General features: G+C 43.9%; 1 protein-coding gene across 4 annotated transcripts in view; it reads right to left on the bottom strand.

Annotated features, from left to right (window-relative positions):
* Nucleotides 1-22,451, bottom strand: part of ptprb (protein tyrosine phosphatase receptor type b) — a 93,459-nt gene that overhangs the window by 29,681 nt on the left and 41,327 nt on the right. For all 4 annotated transcript variants that reach the window (XR_015941993.1, XR_015481659.2, XM_087245588.2 and 1 more), the window contains 6 exon segments: nucleotides 19,061-19,324; nucleotides 17,022-17,285; nucleotides 13,460-13,723; nucleotides 10,967-11,236; nucleotides 8,374-8,637; nucleotides 1,425-1,673 (listed from right to left, as the gene is read on the bottom strand). Coding sequence is in view for 2 of the 4 variants with exons in the window: in XM_087245588.2 (XP_087101714.2) it covers nucleotides 1,425-1,673; nucleotides 8,374-8,637; nucleotides 10,967-11,236; nucleotides 13,460-13,723; nucleotides 17,022-17,285; nucleotides 19,061-19,324 (1,575 nt within the window). In the remaining 2 variants the exon portion in view is untranslated.

Genomic DNA, 22,451 nt, shown 5'->3' with positions numbered 1-22,451 from the left:
TCATTCGCGCGTATCGTGCTGCAGGATGTCTATTCGTGCGTTTGCATTTTCTTAACATGTAAATCACTCGCGCTTGACGCGCGTTCCGCGTCTGGAGTGAACGCAGCATAATGCTGTGTTCATACCAGACGCGGAATACGTGGATAAATCGCGCTATTCGCGCGTAAATAGTCGTGTGAACATTTGAGGTTAATTGCTTCATTCGCGTGTCAAACCCCGCTTTATTCGCGTGTCAAATTCACTTTTGAACAGACGCGGATTCGCGTGATAGGCAGGGCTTCTGTCTGCACCGTGACTCTAGCTTTATAGCTAAATGGCTAACATGGATTTTATGAAGAAAATAACTGTGTTTATGTGCTTTATCAAGGATGATAAACAGCGTCGATACGTTTAGAGCTGTGTTTGAGTCCACTACATCCTTTCAGAGGTGCATCCAGCTCTTTAAGCTCATAAACTCCTCCAGAAACTGAACCTGGCTGATGGAGGTTTTCAGCGGTGCTTCTGACTGAGCCCAGCACAGTTTGATGAACTTCTTGTCGGTGTCTGCTGGAGGATTTCCTCTGGGACACCGACAACAGGCGATACGTCACAATCACGCCCCCACAAGAGCAAGCTCCTGATTGGTTTACGCGGCACGAATGTCCGCTGAAGTTCAGATTTTCGAACGTGAGTGATTCGCACGAAATGCGCATTAAGCGCATCAAGCGCGTTTGCATTGACTTAACATGTAAATCACTCGCAATTGATGCGCGTTCCGCGTCTGGTGTGAACGCAGCATTACAGTTCCCTCACAGTAAAGAAGGTCAGAGCAGTGAGCTAGAAGCTTAAAATGAAATCATGAACACTGAAAAATGAGGGTTAAAAAAGTTGAAATGGGGGTTTTTAAAATCAAAAGTAGACAGTCAACTTATGTTTTGCATTTTAAAATAACCGATTTGTGTTAAATGGTAACATCCTTTTTGTGTTTAATGAAATTTTAGTGCTGCTGAGGTCCTAAAAGGACGCAAATTGGCTTTTTCTTGTCGGCTTAGTCCATTTATTAATCCAGGGTCGCCACAGCGTAATGAACCGTCAACTTATCCAGCAAGTTTTTACGCAGCGGATGCCCTTCCAGCCGCAACCCATCTCTGGGAAACATCCACACACACACACACTCATACACTAAGGACAATCTAGCTTACCCAATTCACCTGTACCGCATATCTTTGGACTGTGGGGGAAACCGGAGCACCCGGAGGAAACCCACGCGAAGGCAGGGAGAACATGCAAACTCCACACAGAAACGCCAACTGTGCCAAGGTTCGAACCAGCAACCCAGCAACCTTCTTGCTGTGAGGCCACAGCACTACCTACTGCGCCCCTGCCTCAACCCACATCCTGAAACTAGCATCTAAAAAACTTTGATTTTAATATTCAGCCCTGACCTGTGCGTCCTACTGCAGTCGTAGAGTTGCTTAGATCTTCGCTCCACGTCTGCACTGTAGCAAGGTAAAGTCTTCCAGCCACCAGACTGTGGAAGACCACTTGAGTGACCTCTGGGCCCACCCGCTGCTCTCTGCCGTCCACAGTCACCGAATACCCAGTCAGTCCTCCTGGAGCAGGAGTCCAGCTCAGCAGAAGACTGTCCGTCTGACCCTGATTCTCCACATGCAGCTCTGGGACTGAGGCCGGAGCTGAAAATACAGGAGGAAAATTAGATTACCACTTTACTTGAAGGGGGTGACTCATAAGACTGTCATCTAACCTTTATAATCATGATGTGACACATGAATGAAATTTTAAGCTCGCTTATGACAACTGTTATTCTCTTTCGGATAGGGAAATTCAAAGCTATAGTGGAGAGTCCACTTTCGTTCAGAAAGCCAATTGTCTGAAAGAGTATATAATCGGGCCAATGAAATGCCAATGAATTAGCAGCATTAGAATGAATTAGAAAGCTCGTTGCAATCAATTTAGCAATATAAGCACAGCGAGAGCAAGGCTGAGGCATCCTTTTCGCTTCAGAGACTTCAACAGCCTTCAAAGAGAGTCGATGATGAGGTTTCCTCCTGCTGATCTACAGCGATTTTGAGTAAACGAGAGCGGTCTCCCGGTCCAGAGTGTGATGCACGCGGCGTCAGACGGTCGAGCTGGGTTTTCTCCTTTGCCTGGCGTTCTTCGGGTCCGGTCCTCCAGGGTGGTTAAGGTGTTGAAACACGCTTGATGCGCCATTCTCCCTAACACAGAGATTTGTGCGTTTATTCAATCTGTCAGTAAAGTTACCCGCTGAGGCGAACTATGCAGAAATTCCTCCGAGGCCCCCGGCATTGACTCAGCGGAGGAGTCACTTGCTGGCCCGTTACATTGTAGGTCTGCCCTCTGGTCAGCTTGCGTTCTGGACACAAGTGCCTGCTATGCGCCATCCCCACTAGGCGTTCCCATTCAGTCACGGTGCAGTCCCCCCTCACAGGCGGACCTGTGTATTCCCTCTCCGCTAACCATCTTATATTCATATGCGTACTCCCCCTTTTCAGGGCTAGTACATATGCTCTCTTGCCGCCTTATCTCCCCATTGGATAGCAGGTAGCCTCCGCAGCGTCCTCCCTATCAGGGCTGCACGCTTTCCCAATGTACTGTTGTATTTAAATTCCTAAAAACTATCTAGAAGCTTTTCAGGCTCCTTTTTGTGACTCCCTTCTATTGAAGAGGGATAAGTAAGGGCCAGGGATCTCGTTGGAAGACCGCGCCTCTAGCAGATGCAGGTGCGCTCACGCTTGCCTGGCAACCTCTCATCAGGGGCAGGTAAGGTGTAGTCATTATGGCGTTTTCCAGACATTTCCCCATAAGTGGATTCTCCTTTGTAGCATTGAAGTTCCCCATCTGAAGGGGAGCGCTCCAGTTACTAAAGTAACCCTCGCTCCCCGAGGGGGGGAACGAAAATGCTATATTCCATTGCCATAATGATTGTCCCTTAGCTGTGAGTTGAGTCTCTTCAGCTAAAAAGGATGCCTCAGCCTTGCTCTCGCTGTGCTTATATTGCTAAATTGATTGCAACAAGCATCAGCTGGGCAAGTTGATGCTGCCAATTCATTGGCCCGAATATATACAATTGGCTTTCTGTACGAAATCCCCATAAGTGGATTCTCCACTATAGCTTTTCCGTTCCCCCTTCGGGGAACAAGGGTTTCTTTAGTAACTGGAGCGTTATGCATATTTTTCTCAACCATGTAATTTTAAATGCAAATATGGACATTATTGTTATGACAACATGACATAAACAAATACCTCACAACCCGTTTTTGTCTTTGTCGCAACAACTTGACTTGACCAAGACAACAATTTGTTATAATCATTGAAGCAATACAATTGTTCATATTTTTCTGGTCACGTTTGCAGTGGAACAAACTTGTCTTTAAACAGTTTTGATGCAAAAACCTCTAAAAGCCATTTGATATTTTCTTCTAAAATTAGCATTTTCACCAACTCTTGTGTGTTGGTGTCACCGACTCGGTCCCGGTCATTCCCCTCGCTGGCCAGCAGAGGCCGCCATCTCCGGACTTTTAGCATAACATCATCCAACTACACTGATTGCGCATACACCTGATCTGAATCATGTTAACGACCCACGTACCTCATATAAGCCGCACTCAAACACTCAGTCAGTGCGAAGTCTTGTTCAGCCCCGGCCAGCATTACTGAGCGTTATATCCAGCCTGATCTCTTGTGTACGACTCCAGCCTGTCTCTTACTTTGCTTCGCCTTCTGCCTGCCCACGACCCACGCCTGATACACGGACTCTGATTCTTGCTGCCTGCCTTTGACCCAAGCCTGATACACGGACTCTGATTCACGCTCGCTGCTCTCTACTCATGCCTGGTAACTCACTCTGTGTCTGTTCACCGTCATTCTTGAAACCATTACTACTACTGTGGATGTGTGTGTGTGTGCACCCAGGTGCATATTGTGTGTTTGAGTGAAGTTGTGGTTAATAAATACTGCATAATGGATCCCTCCGTGTCAGTCTCCTCGTTACAGTTGGCTCAGTAATTTTACATTTATATTGACGGACGGGTTCTTTTCATTGCCTTTTAAGCGACACAACCGAACAAACATAGAAAGTTGAGAAGAATTATCATTTCAGGAGAAATTTCAGACGGCATTTAGAGGTTTTTGCATCTGAACTCTTCATTTGTCATTAAAATATCTTATTAAAAGTGTTGTTGCTCTGTCAAGTCATTTTTAAGAATGTCGTTAATATTTAATGACATTTAAATACCAATTCAGCTTGTGTCACTGTAGTTAAAGTCATTAAATATTAAAGAGCCCCTATTGTGGGTTTTCGTGAATGACCTTCCATGTAGTGTGTAACACAGCTGTAAGTGAAGTGAAATATCCAGCTAACCGTACGTTCACACCGAAAGCGGCGAGAGCGTCCAAGGTCGCTCTGGCCGCCCTGGCGACAACGCTCTCTGCCTTCAGCTCCGGCGGCGAGAGCGTCAAAACTCGCTACATTGATCTCATATTTAAAGGAGCCGTTGCAGCATATCAGTTACATTCCTGCATAAAACATGTTTCTAGCGTGAAAATGTTGCGCACTTCTTATCAAATTCATACAACAATGGAAGATCAAGTTGCGTGTGGCTTTGCTCTATTTATCCAATATGTGTCCATATGTCTGAAATATCCTGAAGCAGCAGTGCTGTTTTGTACTGTCACATCGCGTGAGATTCCCGCTTTTTTAAGATAAATATATAACATTAATGAACATCAGTAACTCGCCAGTAACTTATTTAATGCATGTTCCTTTAGGAAAAAATTGTAAATAATTGTAAATCCGGCGACCGCAATAATCAAACCCTTGGGAACAACTGTGGTCGGAACCAAAGTTCACAGGTCTGTGTTCTCTGAACTGCTATCAAGCGGTGGACGTCTTCATTCTGATTGCTTGCCGCCGAACCGCGTCATAGCTCATTACCATAAAGTTGACTTCATTTTAACTCTCCTCAACGCTCACGCCGGCGAAGACGCGCCGCGCTGATCCTCGCCGCTTATCGCCGCGTATCGCCGCCGGCTCTCATTAAAAATGAATGACTTCCGGCTACTTTGACGCTCTCGCCACTTTCGGTGTGAACGTACGGTAAGGCTTATGTAACGGCGTAAATAAGTGTGTTAAATGAATGCCTAAATGGGGACAGCGCCCTCTAGAGTGTGCGTGATGTAATAAGTGCGTGGAGTAGAGACCACCCACAGCAGAGTTAAAGAAGCATTGCTGTGGGTAAGTTGCACGTTTCTCCCGGGTGGAAAATTACCATTAATAAGTGTTTAAAACACATAAATATTAGCTTTAATGTGACTTAATGTTTCAATGAATATGTTGGGACACTGTTGAGTTGTGTTTGGCGTCGAGTGTGCTGCTCAATTTTGAGTTTATAACGTGTTTATATAACGAGGCCTGATTGAAATCAATTTGTCTTGTGTTTCATATAGAGGTGGTCATTTTCTTTGATCCAGCAGCTATTTACACGCGCTGTCTGTCTCCATTGTACAGGTATGTGTTAAATGTTATAAATGAATTGTAATTATTTTTCTTCTTCCTCAAAACGAGTTACTAAAAGTCTCCACTAGGTGGTGAAGTTTCATTACTTCTGGAGTTGAATTGTATTGCTGTTACACTCAGTGATTGTACATTGAGAATTGTGATTCATTAATTTGTCATGTAAAATTCAAAGTGTGTTATGTTTTTCATATTCTGACTGTTAAAATTGACACTATACGATCACAAAGTTAAAAAGAATTCATTGGCATATAAAAAAATATATATAAAACTGTTTTAAATAAAACAGAGCAGAGTTAACGAAGCATTGCTGTGGAGGTGGTCATTTTCTTTGATCCAGCAACTATTTACACGCGCTGTCTCCATTGTACAGTGTACAGTAAGAAGACAGCCCAAGCAAGATCGTCACACTTACGTCTGAAAGTGGACAGTTTTTAAAACTATTGCTTCATCTAAAAAAAAAAAAAGAGTCGACTATTCAGATGTTTTGGCGTGACGTGGCTATGAAACATAAGCCCCGCCCAACTGTTGAGTGCGCAAACCAGGGGAAATTTAAACCTGCGGCTCCGCCCACTAACACAGCAGCAAAGACTGAATCCTGCAGTCATCATCACGAGTCATGAAGATGCTGTGCTTACCTGGATATTATTGGAAGTGTGAGGGAAATGGGCGATTCATTCGTTTGTTAAAGGAAGAATCAGAAAAGACTGATGTGTGAGACTTGTGAGACGAAAGGACTGACGATCTACCAGGGGTGCGTGTAAAATAAGGCCAGTTTATTAGGCACAAAGGCAGCCTGCTGCAGCTGAGGAGGAGCGCTGTTGAGCGCTACAACCCCCTGGCTAGGGATGTGATCTTTGGGCAAAGCAGAGTACAGGTAAGCCCCGAGAACATTCAACACTTCCCTCAAGAGGTGCCACAGCAATAATTATAAATAGAAACGATCCACAGCTAATGAAAGATAATGGATGAAATCAGACCTGGCCCGTGACACATTTCATAAGCGCAAGTAAATTGTGCCTCTTCGTTTTCTCCAGCTTGCAAATGATGCATTTAAATGATGTTTTGGTACTTGTAACCGCTTGTGCTGCGTCAGGTTAACTCTTTATATTCTCATATCGTGTCTAACGTCACGTTGAAACGCGACACATGCCGCTTTGTTTACGGATTTAAAGCTTGAGTTTGTGAGCTCGCGTTCCATGCCATTTGCCGTTGCTATGGCCACCGTCAGCTGTTCCTACACACGTGCAGCGGTCAAGATTCAGAAAAGTTCTAGTTTTCCCTCTCGTGTGTATTAATACTGAATGTGTGTCACAGTTGACAAACCACGCTGGGCATATTACTGTCTGGTGCTGAACGCTGTCGTCCAATCTCAACAGGCTGTCACAGGTCCAATGGGGTTTGGGAACGAATGAATCACTGAACGATTCATATGGGAGTCGCTGGGATAATTAGATAAAATAAATGCAGATTAAAAGACCATGAACGTGTTTTTTGACCTTGCAGGCATATCAGTATGTGGTTGGAGACCCATATAACTGAAATATGACCCTTTTCCTTTTCAATGTATAATATGGGCTCTTTGATGACGATGTTATCAAATTCATGACATATTTATAGTGGCATCATGTTTATGACAGATTTATGACAACTTCTGTTGTCTTGGTCATGTCACGTTGTCAAGACAAAGTCAAAATCAGGTTGTGATGTATTTGTTTATGCCAAGTTGTCATAACAACAATGTCATCTTTGCATTTTAAATGTCATAACTGAGCAAATGACACTTAATAATAGTTGTTATAAGCATGCATAAAATCTCATTCACCATTATGACGTCAGGTCATGACCATCTTATGAACACCCGTTCAAGTGTTACCACTGCGACAAAGCAATTCTGAAAGTTTTTGACATTTTTTAGTCCCTCCATTTGCTATGTTTGAAAATAATGAAGATTTTGTGATGATTTTTTTTTCACCAAAAAAGCATGTGTGTCAGTCTGAGGAGGAGGAGGAAGGGAAGTTGAAAAAAATATTTAGAATTTGGACTGCAATACTTAGTTCAGCCACTAGTTGTCAGTCTTACACACTAGACCAGGGGTGCTCAATCCTGTTCCTGGAGATCTACCTTCCTGTACAGTTTAGCTCCTACCCTGATCAAACCCACCTGAACCAATTAATTAGGACCTGAAATCCACTTGATAATTACAGACAGGTGTGTTTGATAAGGGTTGCAACTGAAATCTGAGGGAAGGTAGATCTCCAGGAACAGGATTGGCCACCCCTGCACTAGACCTTTAACTTAAAATGCACTCCCTGCTGAAAAATCCAGCTTAAACCAGCCTAGGCTGGTGGGCTGGTTTTAGCTGGTTGACCAGCCTGGTTTTAGAGGGGTTTTGGCCCTTTCCAGACTGGTTTCCAGCCATTTCCAGCCTGGTCTTAGCTGGTCAATGAAAATGACCAGCCAAATCCAGCTAAAACCAGCTTGACCAGCCTAGATAAGCTGGGTATAGCTGGTTTTGGCTGGACTCCCAGCTTGGCTAGGCTGGTCAAGCTGATTTTAGCTGGTCATCTCCCAGCCTGACCAGCTAAAACCAGGCTGAAAATGGCTGGAAACCAGCCTGGAAATAGCCAAAACCAGCCTGGTCGACCAGCTAAAACCAGTCAACTAGCCTAGGCTGGTTTAAGCTGGATTTTTCAGCAGGGCCATCAAACTCAAATGAAAATCTGAACTATAAATCCCAGATACTTCTAATACTTAGGACGACTAACATTATCAATTAAAATACAGTGAAGCTTTTAAACCGTGGAATATACTGAACGCTATTGAGCTTCAGCATTCACCTGTGTGAGCCCATACGGATGACTGATTGCTCAGCTTCCCACTCTTACTGGTGATCGTCATCTTATAGTGTGTTCCCGGCTGAAGGAGTGTAAAGGACCAGCCCAGAGCATCACTCCCCAGGGTCGTGTGATAGTGGAGGGTCTCGTCTCGATCGTACAGATATAATTCATACCCGTCCACCCAGCCCACCGCTGAAGCCCAGCAGAAGGAAAGGTCACTGCTCGTGTTCGAGCACACGTGAAGTGCCGACACTGCGGATGGACCTGGAGATGTGGAAACAAAACAAAACTGCCATCATTGTTTCTGGTAAAGACGTATTTGATTACTTTATACAGTTTGTTATAGTTGAAATGTATTAAAGAGAGCTCAAAGCACTCCACTCTTGATGTTTTGGACAAAATGTCCGACAAAAATGTCAATATTTCTTGAAGAAATACAAGGATAAAGATATTTGAAATGGTATTAAATGTATTTAAAGTCAACATGAGTCGTGATGCTGGACCACAAAACAAAAAAAGTTACACTTTTTGGCTAATCTTTTTATCTTGAAATCGTTTTTTAAAAAGGGGAGTATTTAGATTTTTTTGCACCCTAATGCCCCGTTCACTCGGGGCTTCAGCGTCAGCGCTTGACTGAAGGCGTGTCTGAAGTGAATCGTCATAGAAGCGTCAGCCAATGAAATTCAGTCAGCAATAGGCCACTGTCTGAGCTGGTGTGTTCGCATATAGTGATCTGATTGGCTGACGCTTCCGTCGGCGTTGAGCTAGTCCCAACTTCTGCAGCGAGCAACGCTTCTGAAGCGGCGCCGACGGATCCGCAATGCAGTTCGGCAACGCCTGACGTCACCCATTCAAAGTGAATGGAAAGCGTTGACGCTGACGCCCCGTGTGAATGGGGCGTAAGATTCCAGATTTTCAGCCAAATATGATCATATCCCCTGTTTATTCAGCTTTCATTTGATTTATTCAGCATTTAGCTTTTATAAGTGCAATAAATTAAGATGTCCCTGCTGAAAAATCCAGCTTAAACCAGCCTTGGCTGGTTGGCTGGTTTTAGCTGGTCGACCAGCCTGGTTTTAGAGGGGTTTTGGCTGGTTTCCAGCCATTTCCAGCCTGGTCTTAGCTGGTCAGGCTGGAAAAGGGACCAGCTAAAACCATCTAAAAACAAGCTTGACCATCCTGGTTTAAGCTGGACATAGCTGGTTTTGGCTGGCTAGGCTGGTCAAGCTGGTTTTAGCTTGTCATCTCCCAGCCTGACCAGCTAAAACGAAAAATGGCTGGAAACCACCCTGGAACTGGCCAAAACCCCTCTAAAACCAGCCTGGTAGAACAGCTAAAACCAGCCAACCAGCTAGGCTGGTTCAAGCTGGATTTTTCAGCAGAGGTTTGACTGGTTTTGTGGTTCGGCGTTTATTTCAGTACTTCAGAAAAAAGATCACAAAGTACGTATAAACAACACACTTTTACAAACATTTCAGCTCTTTTCAATCATGTTTGTAAAAAAGTGAATTAATTTGCATAGTTTTTTTATTAATCGCTACTACTAGAAAGATAATAGATATTGCTACACTTTTGCTGCTCATTCATTAATTTTCTTGTTGGCTTAGTCCCTTTATTAATCTGGGGTCGCCACTGCGGAATGAACCGCCAACTTATCCATCAAGTTTTTACGCAGCGGAAGCCCTTCCAGCCGCAACCCATCTCTGGGAAACATCCACACACACACTCTGGACAATTTAGCCTACCCAATTCACCTGTCTTTTGACTGTGGGGGGAAACCGGAGGAAACCCACGCGAAGGCAGGGAGAACATGCAAACTCCACACAGAAACGCCGACTGGGTCGAGGCTCGAACCAGCAACCTTCTTTCTGTGAGGCGACAGCACTACCTACTGCGCCACTGCCTCACCCGCTTTTGTTGTATTTTATTACATATTTGATGATAATACTTACAAAAAATGCATAACTTCAGTGAAAGTATGTCTTTTAAAAAACGTTTAAAGGCATATTATGCAAATAGGTGGTTTAAACGCAGTTTTGTGGCAACAGTGTATATATATATATATATAGGCAGTCTAAATTAAATGAATTAATTTAATTTTTCATAATCACGCTTGATAAAAGCAGTCTGCAGAAGCACTGATTGACGTTCAGAGGGGGAAAGCCCCGCCCGCTAGTGATGATCTCTCCCTCATTAGCATAAACAGCCCTGAGTGAGAAGCAGCCGTCTGCCATTAGAGCTTTCGCCTGCTGAAGATAACGTACAATCGACTCGGAGGATTGTAAATGTAACTTCTTTTCTCATTTTCACAAGTGCTTGTAGCTCCGCCCTCTTTTAAAAAGAGCATCTCATTTAAATTTAAAGTGACAGTCGCCAAAATGGCACAATTTGTATCATAGCCTAAAAGGGTCAGTTTCATGAGTTATAAAACATTTTTGTTCAGTATTTTGAGCTGAAGCTTCACACACACGCTCTACACACTCACGCATACACATTTTCATCTTGTGAAAAGGGGCATAATAGGCCCCCTTTAAAAGTTGAAATGTTAAATTGTTCAAAAATGACAACTACTACTAATAAAAATGTGTCTTACGTGTTTGTCCCTCTGCAACGACGTCCTTGCTTTCCGCCGTCCCACTGAGAGTCCGAACGTGCGCTTGATACCTCCTTCCTGGAGTTAAATTTTCAAACAGGTGGTGTCTGCTAGCGGCGGGAACAGAGGCATTGTGGATGTTTGTGCCACCGTCATCCAGCAACCAGAGACGATATCCGTCATGAACTCCCACAGCTGGGTTCCAGCTCACCAGAAGACTGTGTGTGCTAAGCTCATTATCCGCCCGCAGGCCAGTGACTGTGGAGGGCTCTGAAACACACACAAACACACATTAGACAGTAGTTTCCATTTACATGACAATCTTGTGTTCAAATTTGATCAGGAATTTCGTGAAGTTTTGCCTTTTCCAATGGAAGAAACACAATAGATTGACTAACGGTGTTGCCTTGCCATGCTGAAAAAAACAGCTACAACCAACCTAAGTTGGTTGGCTTGTCTTAGCTGGTTTTAGCTGGAAGTAGCTAGTTTTAGCTGGTCTCCCAGCCTGGTCAAGCTGGTTTTAGCTGGTCTTCCAACCTGGCCAGGCTGGTCAAGCTGGTATGTCTGTCTGACCAGGCTGGTTTTAGCTGGTCTCTCAGCCTGGTCAAGCTAATTTTAGCTGGTCTCCCATCCTGGTCAAGCTGGTCTCTCAATCTGACTTGGCTGGTTTTAACTGAACTACCAGCCTGGCCAGGGTGGTCAAGCTGGTCTCTCAATCTGACTAGGATGGTATTAGCTGGTCTCCCAGCCTGGTCAAGCTGGTTTTAGCTGGTTTCCCAACCTGGCCAGACCGGTCAAGCTGGTATCTCAGTCTGACCAGGCTGGTTTTAGCTGGTCTCTCAGCCTGGTCAAGCTAATTTTAGCTGGTCTCCCATCCTGGTCAAGCTGGTCTCTCAATCTGACTTGGCTGGTTTTAACTGAACTACCAACCTGGCCAGACCGGTCAAGCTGGTATCTCAGTCTGACCAGGCTGGTTTTAGCTGGTCTCTCAGCCTGGTCAAGCTGGTTTTCGCTGGTCTCCCAGCCTGGCCTGGCTGGTCAAGCTGGTTTTAGCTGGTCTCCCATCCTGGTCAAGCTGGTCTCTCAATCTGACTAGGCTGGTTAAAGCTGGTCTCTCAGCCTGGCCAAGCTGGTTTTAGCTGGTCTCTCAGCCTGGCCAGGCTAGTTTTAGCTGGTCTCCCAGCCTGGTCAAGTTGGTTTTAGCTGGTCTATCAGCCTGACCAGCTAAAATCAGCTAAGACCACCCCACCTGACCAGCTAAGACCAGCCTGACCAGCTAAAACCAGCCTGATCAACTAAGACCGGCTAAAAAGTGACCAAAACCCCTCTAAAAACAGCCTGACCCTCTAAAACCAGCTAAGACCAACCTGACCAACTAATAAGTGTCCAAAACCCCTCTAAAACCAGCCTGACCCACTAAAACCAGCTAAGACCAACCTGACCAACTAAAAAGTGTCCAAAACCCCTCTAAAACCAGCTAAGACCAGCTAAAACCAGCTAAGACCAACCTGGTCAACTAAGACCAGCTAAAAAGTGGCTAAACCCCTCTAAAACCAGCCTGACCAGCTAAAACTAGCTACAACCAGCTAATGTTGACATGTTAGCATCGCGCAGTTGCTGCAGATTTGTCGACTGCTTGTCCATGATGCCAATCTACGGTTCCACCACATCCCAAAAGTGCTCTATTGGATTGAGATCTGCTGACTGTGGAGGCCATTTGAGTACAGTTAACTCATTGTCATGTTCAAGAAACCAGTCTGAGATCACGCTCTATGAGTTATTCTGCTGGAAGTACCCATTAGAAGATGGGCACACTGTGGGGATAGGGATAGACATGGTCAGCAGCAATACTCAGGTAGGCTGTGGTGTTGACACGATGCTCAATTGGTATTAATGGGCCCAAAGTGTGCCAAGAAAATTACCGCTACACCATTACACCACCACCACCACCAGCCTGAACTGTTGACACAAGGCAGGATGGGTCCATGCTTTCATGTGGTTGACATCAAATTCTGACCCGACCATCCGAATGTCGCAGCAGAAATCGAGACTCAAACCAAGCAGACCAGACCAGGCTCACTGGATATTTTCTCTTTTTCAGACCATTCTCTGTAAACCCTAGAGATGGTTGTGCGTGAAAATCCCAATAGATCAGCAGTTTCTGAAATACTCAGACCAGCCCGTCTGACACCAACAACCATGCCACGTTCAAAGTCCCTTAAATCAGCTTTTGTCCTTATTCTGATGCTCGGTTTGAACTGCAGCAGATCGTCTAGACCATACATGCCTAAATGCATTTAGTTGCTGTCATGTGATTGGCTGATTAGAAATTAGCGTTAAGGAGCAGTTGGACAGGTGTACCCAATAAAGTGCGTATATATTGCATAAGCAGAAAAAGACACCAAATGTGTTTTAACTGCCTTACATTACTCTAAATTGACTGATCAATTTTTGATTCTTTGGAGCCTGTTGTTGTTTATGTATATGTCTCACCAGTTCTGCCAGTAGTTGTGCTGTTGTTTGTCTGCGATCCACTGACTGACTGAACGGTCACCGAATACAGCTGGCCAGGTATGAGGTTGTAGAATTCTGCCTGTGTGATGTGCTTCGGGACACGTCTACTATCTTGAAGATGTGTCTCCTGAAACAGAGACACTGAGTAGAAGTCAAGGTCTCCATCAGCAGAGGACCATGAAACTCTGAGACTGCCGTCTGCGGTGCCAGCGCTCAGATGCACACTCTGGACCTGACTGGGCACTGAAAAGAAAAAAAAACACTCAGAGGTTACACGGAAGAAGAAAAACTACCGTGTGTTTCATTCATTCACTTTCTTTTCGGCTTAGTCCCTTTATTAATCCGGGGTCGCCACAGCGGAATGAACCGCCAACTTATCCAGCATGTTTTACACAACGGATGCCCTTCCAGCCGCAACCCATCTCTTAGAAACCCATACACTACGGACAATTTAGCCTACCCAATTCACCTGTACCGCAGGTATTCGGACTGTGGGGGAAACCAGAGCACCCAGAGAAAATCCACGCGAACTCGGGGAGAACATGCAAACTCAACACAGAATTGCCAACTGACCCTGCTGAGGCTTAAACCAAAGACCTTCTTGCTGTGAGTGGACAGCACTGCCTACTGTGCCACCGCGTCACCTCAGTATTTCATTCAAACTACATTTTATATTGGGTTCAGTGAGGTGAACTGAAACCAGTGTGTGACTGCAGGGCATGATGGGGTTTGTAGTTTGGGTAAATGATAGGGAATGTTCTCCAGCGATCCGCAAGGGCAACATTGCTGGCAATCCTAGTGATGTTTGTAAACAAATTTCGGGAGGAGCACGCGCAGAAGTTTCAGTATCGAACACGTCATCGACAATCAACCTATTACCAAATCAGTGCTTGAAAAAACCCCTATATATACCAAAGCTGTCTTACCTGCAGCATCTCACGACTTTAGCGTCACTCCACCACCCCGTCACCTCACCTCTTGCATCGAATTCCCGGGGGGAGCGTTCTGGGGCCGGGCTAGACACTTCGCTCGAATACTGATTCCTCTTTGTTCCTGATAAGGGGAGTAGCTCGAGTTGGGGTGTCTCCTCGAGCTCAGAGCCCTCCCCCCGGACAGCACGCCAAATACGCTTTATACTTAAATTAATGCAAGTGTGAACTCGTGAAATGGCTGTATTTTGTATCCAAAAAAGCGCAGCTAGTTTACACTTCTGTGATGTGTTTATATTGCAGTAGTGTCTGAGGCACAGTGTTGTTTTCTTTTTAATCTCACAGTTTTCCCCGTTTTTTAAGTCGTGTCAGTTTCGTGGAGATTTTCTCTTTTTTTTTTTTGGAGAAAAGTTTATTTCTTGTACTCTTCCATTAAATCATTATTAACACATACACTGTTAAATAATGCAGGGTTCCACCCGGGGCTTAATTTGTGCCGGAACAAGCCCCTCTGAAATCTGATCCCGCACCTGATTTTACCGATCCCCCTTCTCAACCACCCTCCTGCCCCGTCTGCTGTTCACTTTCACTTTCTTCCATGACTAATCCAACCCTCTTCACTTTCGTCCGCGACAACCCCCCGCTCTTCACTTTCATCCTTCATCTGCGACACCCCTCCGCCATCCAACGTACCCCCTCCCCTCTCCACTATCGTGTGTGACACTGCCCCATCCTCGGGTAACTAACACGCCCAATTCGTTACCCTGATCTGTTCTGGCACATCACAATTCACAAATACACCAATCAACTAAGTTAACATAGCAAATTTAAGAAGGTTAATGTTAGGTTGCCCCCCAAAAAACTCAAGAAATGTGTTTTTTCAGCTCATTTTTAAATAAGTAGTTTGAACAAGCAGCAAAATATAGTGGTCACATTTTACAAAAACAGGTCATGAATAATGATGTGTTGATATGTAAACTAAACATTACTTTATTATGATCTGACGATGAGTTGATGCATGCGCTAATCATGAAGTAATTTTAACTACAACATGAATCACATGAGTAACGGCTACCTTAATTACTTGCTTACTTTTTAGTCGCTCGGCAGAACTACAGTTCGAACCGCTGTGGTTTAAAGACCGTTCTTACACTTGTTTGTTAATTGATGTATTAATTACCACAGTTTATGCTTTATTTAACCATCATGAACTCATGAGCTATGAATATATAATTATGTCATGACTTTACTTGGAGGGGTACATCATCATTAACCCATTCTTAACTACTCGTGAACTCCTTATGCGCATCCGTCTAGTGCATTTACAATGCATAACAGTAGAAACGTGTTCCGTCAACAGCAACATGGACAGTTTAAACTGTTGGAGAAAAGGAATTTATTTTTATTGATTTTGTGTCTTTATTTTTTATTAGAAAAAGGTTTAGACTAACAACAGATTAATCAATCTTTCTTATTGTATTATAACCCATCTTGACCAGACACACTTCCTTTTTTTTACTGTGCTGCATACTATTTTAAGGAACATGCTGACAAGTGGAAAAATCAGAATAAGAATAAGTGTGGGGGCCTTTGTTTAATACAAAGTCTAGACATGTCACAAGTTGACATGATGCTTGTAGAAGTTGTGAAATACATTAAAGATGCACGTAATTGTTCAGTTCTGGTATGCAGAGAAGGGTTGCCGAAAGAGGAAGTATGTCTAGGGGTTACAAAGAGCCAAAGAACTGCAGAATGGCTGATAAGTGACGTTTAACCAAAACTCCAGCTTTTAAGATCAGTTGTGTATATATGCTGGAGTCAGGAAATGTATGTGAGTTGCGAACCTCTTGAATGTAATTCTTGTATTGCGTTGGGTTAACGCAACCCAGAGCTCTGTCATCAAATTATTCATTTGTGTCTAATAAATTACTAATATTTTTGGCATTGAAGAAAACCCTCTCCAGACCTTTTCTTATTGAACACGCGTGGAATTGGCTTGATATTCCATCAAAACACAGGAGTTCATGAGTTGTTAAGGAGGAGTTCATGACGATGGGCCCCTCCAAGTAAAGTCATGATATAATTATACATTAACAGCTCATGAGTTCATGTTGGTTATATTTAACTTAAATGTTAATTAATACCGGGCGAAGCAGTGTTGCAGCAGGTAGTACTGTCGCCTCACAGCAAGAAGGTCGCTGGGTCGCTGGTTCGAGCCTCGGCTCAGTTGGCGTTTCTGTGTGAAGTTTGCATGTTCTCCCTGCGTTCGCGTGGGTTTCCTGCGGGTGCTCCGGTTTCCCCCACAGTCCAAAGACATGCGGTACAGGTGAATTGGTAGGCTAAATTGTCCGTAGTGAGTGTGTGTGAATGTTTCCCAGAGATAGGTTGCGGCTGGAAGGGCATCTGCTGCGTAAAAACTTGCTGGATAAGTTGGCGGTTCATTCTGCTGTGGCGACCCTGGATTAATAAAGGGACTAAGCCGACAAGAAAATAAATTAATGTTAATTAATACGTTAATTAGGTCAAAGCAAAAACTAAACTATCTGAACACACAACAATCTATATTTTATAGAGTGTATACTATATTTCCTCACAGTAGCTTCAAACGGTACCTGTGCGTCCCTCAAGGATCTCCGCGCGCTGATATGACCCGCTGTGAGTCGACAGCACAATCTTGTAGAGCCTCCCTGGTGTGAGCGCAGAGAACAGGTGTTCCCCAATGGCGCTGCTTAGATTTACAGCTGCGGACACCTGCGTGTCATTAAAGAGGATCTGAAGCTCATAGTGGTCAACATCTCCTGGAGCGGACGTCCAGCTGACCCTCAGAAAAGTGCCTCCGCGCTCAGTCAGGGACAAATTACCCACAGCACCCGGGACTGAAAACACAAGAGCGAAGGAAGAGGAGTTAATCGCCACCAGAATATTATCAAGTGGCCATGATTATTTGAATTAATCGAGAGTTGACCGTACATCACATACAACTCCTTTCTCGAGCGTTGATCAGCAACTTTAGCATCCACTCATTATCGGAGTACACTCAGATTGTACACTCTGTTGTTTTGACCCAACATTGCTTTAAATATTAACCATCACAACATTATTTTTTTAACCCATTGGTTGGGTTTGTCCATGTTTGACCCAATGGGAGTTTGGTTAAAACAACCCAGCATTATCTCTAATAATAATATCTCGTTCTCGTTTATTAAGATCTTACCACCCTACTGAAAAAAACAGCTTAAACCAGCCTAGGCTGGTTGGCTGATTTTAGCTGGTCGACCAGGCTGGTTTTAGAGGGGTTTTGGCCACTTCCAGGCTGGTTTTCAGCCATTTCCAGCCTGGTATTAGCTGGTCAAGCTGGGAGATGACCAGCTAAAACCAGCTTGACCAACTTAGCCAGTCTGGGAGCCCAGCCAAAACCAGCTATGTCCAGCTTAAACCAGGCTGGTCAAGCTGGTTTTAGCTGGATTTAGCAGGTCAGTTTCCAGCCTGACCAGCTAAAACCAGCCAACCAGCCTAGGCTGGTTTAAGCTGGATTTTTTTGCAGGGGAGTAGATGTCGGTTACAGACCTGTGCGCTGAATCAAATAGCCTAGAATCCCCAAGAGGCGACACTCTAGTACGATTTGGAAAACAGCCACTAGAAGGCACGGCGGCCATTTTGGAATGAAAATTCCAATAGAACAACAGCATAGTATAAGTCTGTAAAATAAACTATTAAAAGTGCTGATGATTGTGTTAGTAAGTGTTGTGTTGTCGTCTTTCAGGTTCTATCTCAGCTTCAATGCGCATTTTAAATAAATAAATAAAAAACAAAGCATCACGACAGCAATAAGATCCAATGGACAGCGGATCTCTTTCACTCCAAAATGGCGGAATCCGGGGCTGTTTCTGGGCGCTGCTGTTGCAATGGAACGTTCTATTAAGTGTCGCCTCTTGTCCATTCTAAGCTCTTTGGCTGTATTCTGCGGTGTCACGTGGTTGTGTTTTGCTTCGCGTGTCGCCTATCAGCTATTTAGGCTGTACCTTGTTCGGTTGTGTCTATATCTGAGTGACAGTGTTTTACTTGGTTGTCAGTACGTTATTGTTTGTTTATGTTTATGGTCTTCCAGGGCTCCCGTTGGACGCTTCTCTGGCGTATATCTGGTGCATCACCTGAAACTACGGATACTGGAAGCCTGTGCTGGCATTTCTCCTGCGGTGTTGCTATCAGTTAGTGAAGAGAGGAAGAAGAGGGTTGCATTGACAATCCAACACAGTGGGCAGCACATTGAACACATTTTATAAGTGGTCAGAAACTTGTAAATAACTCATGAAAGAATAAAGTTGCGTTAAAACCCAGCACACCATTGTTTTTCTTGTCAAATTCCCAATAAGTTTGATGTGTCACATGACCCTCTTCCTATTGAAAAAAACAAAAGTTGGATCCAAGATGGCCGACTTCAAAATGGCCACCATAGTCACCACCCATCTTGAAAAGTTTACCCCCTCACATATACTAATGTGCAACAAACAGGACGTTAATATCACCAACCAATCCTATTTTATTAAGGTGTATCCATATAAATGGCCCACCCTGTATGTACATACGAATAATCTACTTGCCAAATGAAATATTTCAATTTGATAATGATTAAAAACAGGACGTCACTCACATGTGCGGCCGTATATAGAGACTGCAGAGTAGTGCTGGCCGCTCCAGGTGCTGACGGTCAAGTTGTAGAGACGTCCTGGAACCAGATCACTGAACGCACAATCGCTCTGAGTCCTGTTGAGCTTCTGACTCTGAAGACGTGTGCCGTTATGCTCAATCGTCACTACATAATAGTCATAATCCCCAGACGCGTGATTCCAGTAAAGCTTCAGAAAGTCATCCCTGGCGGAGTGAATGGCGGTAGGGTTCTGGACTGTGGATGGTTCTGAAAGAGGGAACAAGGCATTTGATTTGTTTTCATTTATTCACCACAATCAATAGCTTTTTCAGTCGTAATGTGCATTTTTTTATGTAGGCTACATTTTTGGGAACCGTAAAATACGTGGCCCTGGCTACATCTGCTACCGTATTCATTTTTTGCACACTCAAATACGTTACAACACCACGTTTTCTTATACATGCCATTTCTCGTAAATCCACCAGAGGGTGCTGTGTATATTTGTGCCAACTTCAACATCACGTGTCCATGAGACAAGCCAGTCGGCTTTGTTTTACCTGGTTTCTGGAAGCGTCCTTCATCTGACTGGAAACACAGTCTGCTCTGCTCAACATCCCGAGATTGATGCCATACAAGGTGGGTCACGGTTGTAGGTTTGTGCACACTCCCGAGTGTCAGTTTGGTCACATGGTTTTGTTTTGGTGTTGCACCTGTATGTTGCGTCAGTGTTATGTCACGTGCTGTCCAGATTAGTCATATAGCTTGTTGTCTCGGCTAAATCTGGACAGCGCGTCTCTTGTCTCTAGTCAGTTCGTTGTTGGTCTTTTATGCATTTTCTGTCTGTTGTCAGGACACGGATATTACTTAGAAACCCCGATCCGCTACTCCCGTTCCTGTCTGCATGCGACCACTTTTGTTTATTTCTGTTTAGACTTTTTCCTGGATATATTGACTCTGTCAGTAAGGTTTTTTTCTTGCAGTTGTATCCTATTCTAGTACTCATTCTGACCTGTTACAAGGTGAGCTTCCAAGCAAACTGGTCACACTGGACAAGTCGTCCATATGGAGGTATGCAAAGAAGTTGTCGGCAGCATCAAACCTTGCTGTAGCATTCATTTTACACAAAATGCAGGCACATGTTTCATGATTTCCAAAAATGTAGCCCTGGGCACATATTTCTAGTGAGCCTGTTTTATCAGAAATGTCAGTTTTTAGAAATTTAGACTTGAATTTAGCTGAATACACTTGCTTGTAAAAATACGACAATATTTAGAGAGAAAAAACTGTAAATATGGAATCTGACGGTTAAAAAAACGAAACGCTCATAAAATCACCTTTAAAGTTAAAATGAATGCATATTACTAATCCAAAACGTAGTTTATTTATAACTATGGAAGGAGATTTACTAAATGTTTTTTATGGAAGATGATCTTCACTTAATATTTGAAGGACTTTCGGCATAAAATAAGACTGAATAGTTTTGATGAATATCCTACAATGTATTTTTGACTACTCCAAAAATATAACCATGTAGCATACGACTGGTATTGTGGTCCATTGTAATATTTGGTAGCATGAGTAATTAAAATGTATTAATATTAATTTCATAATTTTCCAAAACAGAGTTTAAACAGTTTAAAATAGTATTGTCTGTGATAGATGTCATGGTGTATATGTTGTTAGCTTGTTTTTTTTTTTTTTAGATTTGGACCTTAGATTTAGATTTGGGCTGTGTCCGAAATTGCATACTTCCATACTATATAGTACGCTAAAATCAGTATGCGAGTCGAGTAGTATGTCCGAATTCATAGAATTCGAAAATCAGTATGCGAGAAGTACCAGAATGACTTACTATTTCCGGCGAGATTCTGAAGTGCGCATTCCATGCACATTGCGCTATCCCATGATGCCCCGCGAGAGAATTCGTGAATGGGAGTAAAGCGACGCAACTGACGCAGGAAGGTCACGTGACCATGACAAAATGGCGGATGTAGTACGTCCGAATTCCATTCATACTTTTCACATTCATACTGTATAGAGCGTACTTTTCTAACGGCCGAGTAGTACGTTCAAATTCAAACGGAGTAGTAGGCGGTTTCGGACGCAGCCCTGGTCTGTAGTAAATTTTGATTGATCGATTGATTAAAAGTATCTAAATTTTAAGGATCAAGGTAGAACAAAATTTAATTTGGCTAAAAGACAAAATGGTTGATGTTCTCATCACTGTAATAAAGATTTGAATTATTATTTTTCAAAAATCATTGTGTTATATTTTCAGGCCTGAATTTGGTGTCAGGTTCTGCAAATTTAACTGAAAGCCACATAGAAATCTGATATAGTGCAATTTATGCTAACCGACAGCTAGCTCTCTGCAACTCTCACATGTTTGCCCACTGAAGATTAGCAGGGTTGGATGGGAGACCACATGGGAAAGCTAGTTTGCTGCCAGAAGTAGTCTGTGTGGGTCCTAACGCTCCAGTATATTGATTGGGACTGCTCAGTGAGCACCGTTAAACCTTGGTCGTTAAAAATCCTAGGATGTCCTTCAGAAAAGACCCTAGCATCCTGGCCAAATTTGCCCACCGGCCTCCTAACCCTCCCCATATCATAATTGACTTCATCACTACAAACAGCTGGTGTGTGGTGAGCGGTCTGGCACAATATCAACCCAAGCTCATTCTGAAAACGTAGTCCCGCGGATGTTTCTGGAGACAGCGGAATACGTCCCAGGGGGTACATACGGCGCGTTTATTTTTTTCAAGCGAACGCTGCGGGGTGGTGTGACGCCGTTCCCTTTCGCGCTTGCCTTACCTACTTGTGGAGGGCTTCCACACTGCAACCCGTTTGTCCACTCAGCTCAGCGTGTACGTCGGCAGGCTCGAGATGCGGAGAGGGGTCGACCACGGTGACCGGTTACGAGTCCGGGGAAGAGCAGCTCCAGCAATCAGGTAAAACAGAATCCCAAAAATTAAGTGAACGAGTTTCGTTACAGGGCGAGAACGCGGCGAAATCCGAAAACGAGGTCATATTTGGACTTCATATACAGTGGGTACGGAAAGCATTCAGACCCCATTAGATTTTTAATTTTATCGCAGCTATCTGCTAAGATCATTTAAGTTCCTTTGTTGTCTTCATTGATGTACACACAGCAACCCATATTGACAGAAAAACACAGAATTGCTGACATTTAGATTTATTAAACAAGAAAAACTGAAATATCACATGGTCCTAAAGCCTGGTTTATACTTCGCTTAAGTGCGCGCAACGAACGTGACGTCAACGTGGAAATTGCGGATGTTCGCTTTTGGTGCGCGCGACATGATTTTGGCTAGCGGTGCGTATGGTTTTTTTGAGACTCGAACTAACAGTGAGCGCGGCACCGCAACTGATTTGA

Source organism: Danio rerio, chromosome 4 (genome assembly GCF_052040795.2).
Source record: "Danio rerio strain M-AB ecotype USA chromosome 4, GRCz13ab, whole genome shotgun sequence".
Classification (NCBI taxonomy): domain Eukaryota; kingdom Metazoa; phylum Chordata; class Actinopteri; order Cypriniformes; family Danionidae; genus Danio; species Danio rerio.
Note: the sequence above shows the minus strand (reverse complement) of the source record. Positions and strands in the feature narration are given on the sequence as shown.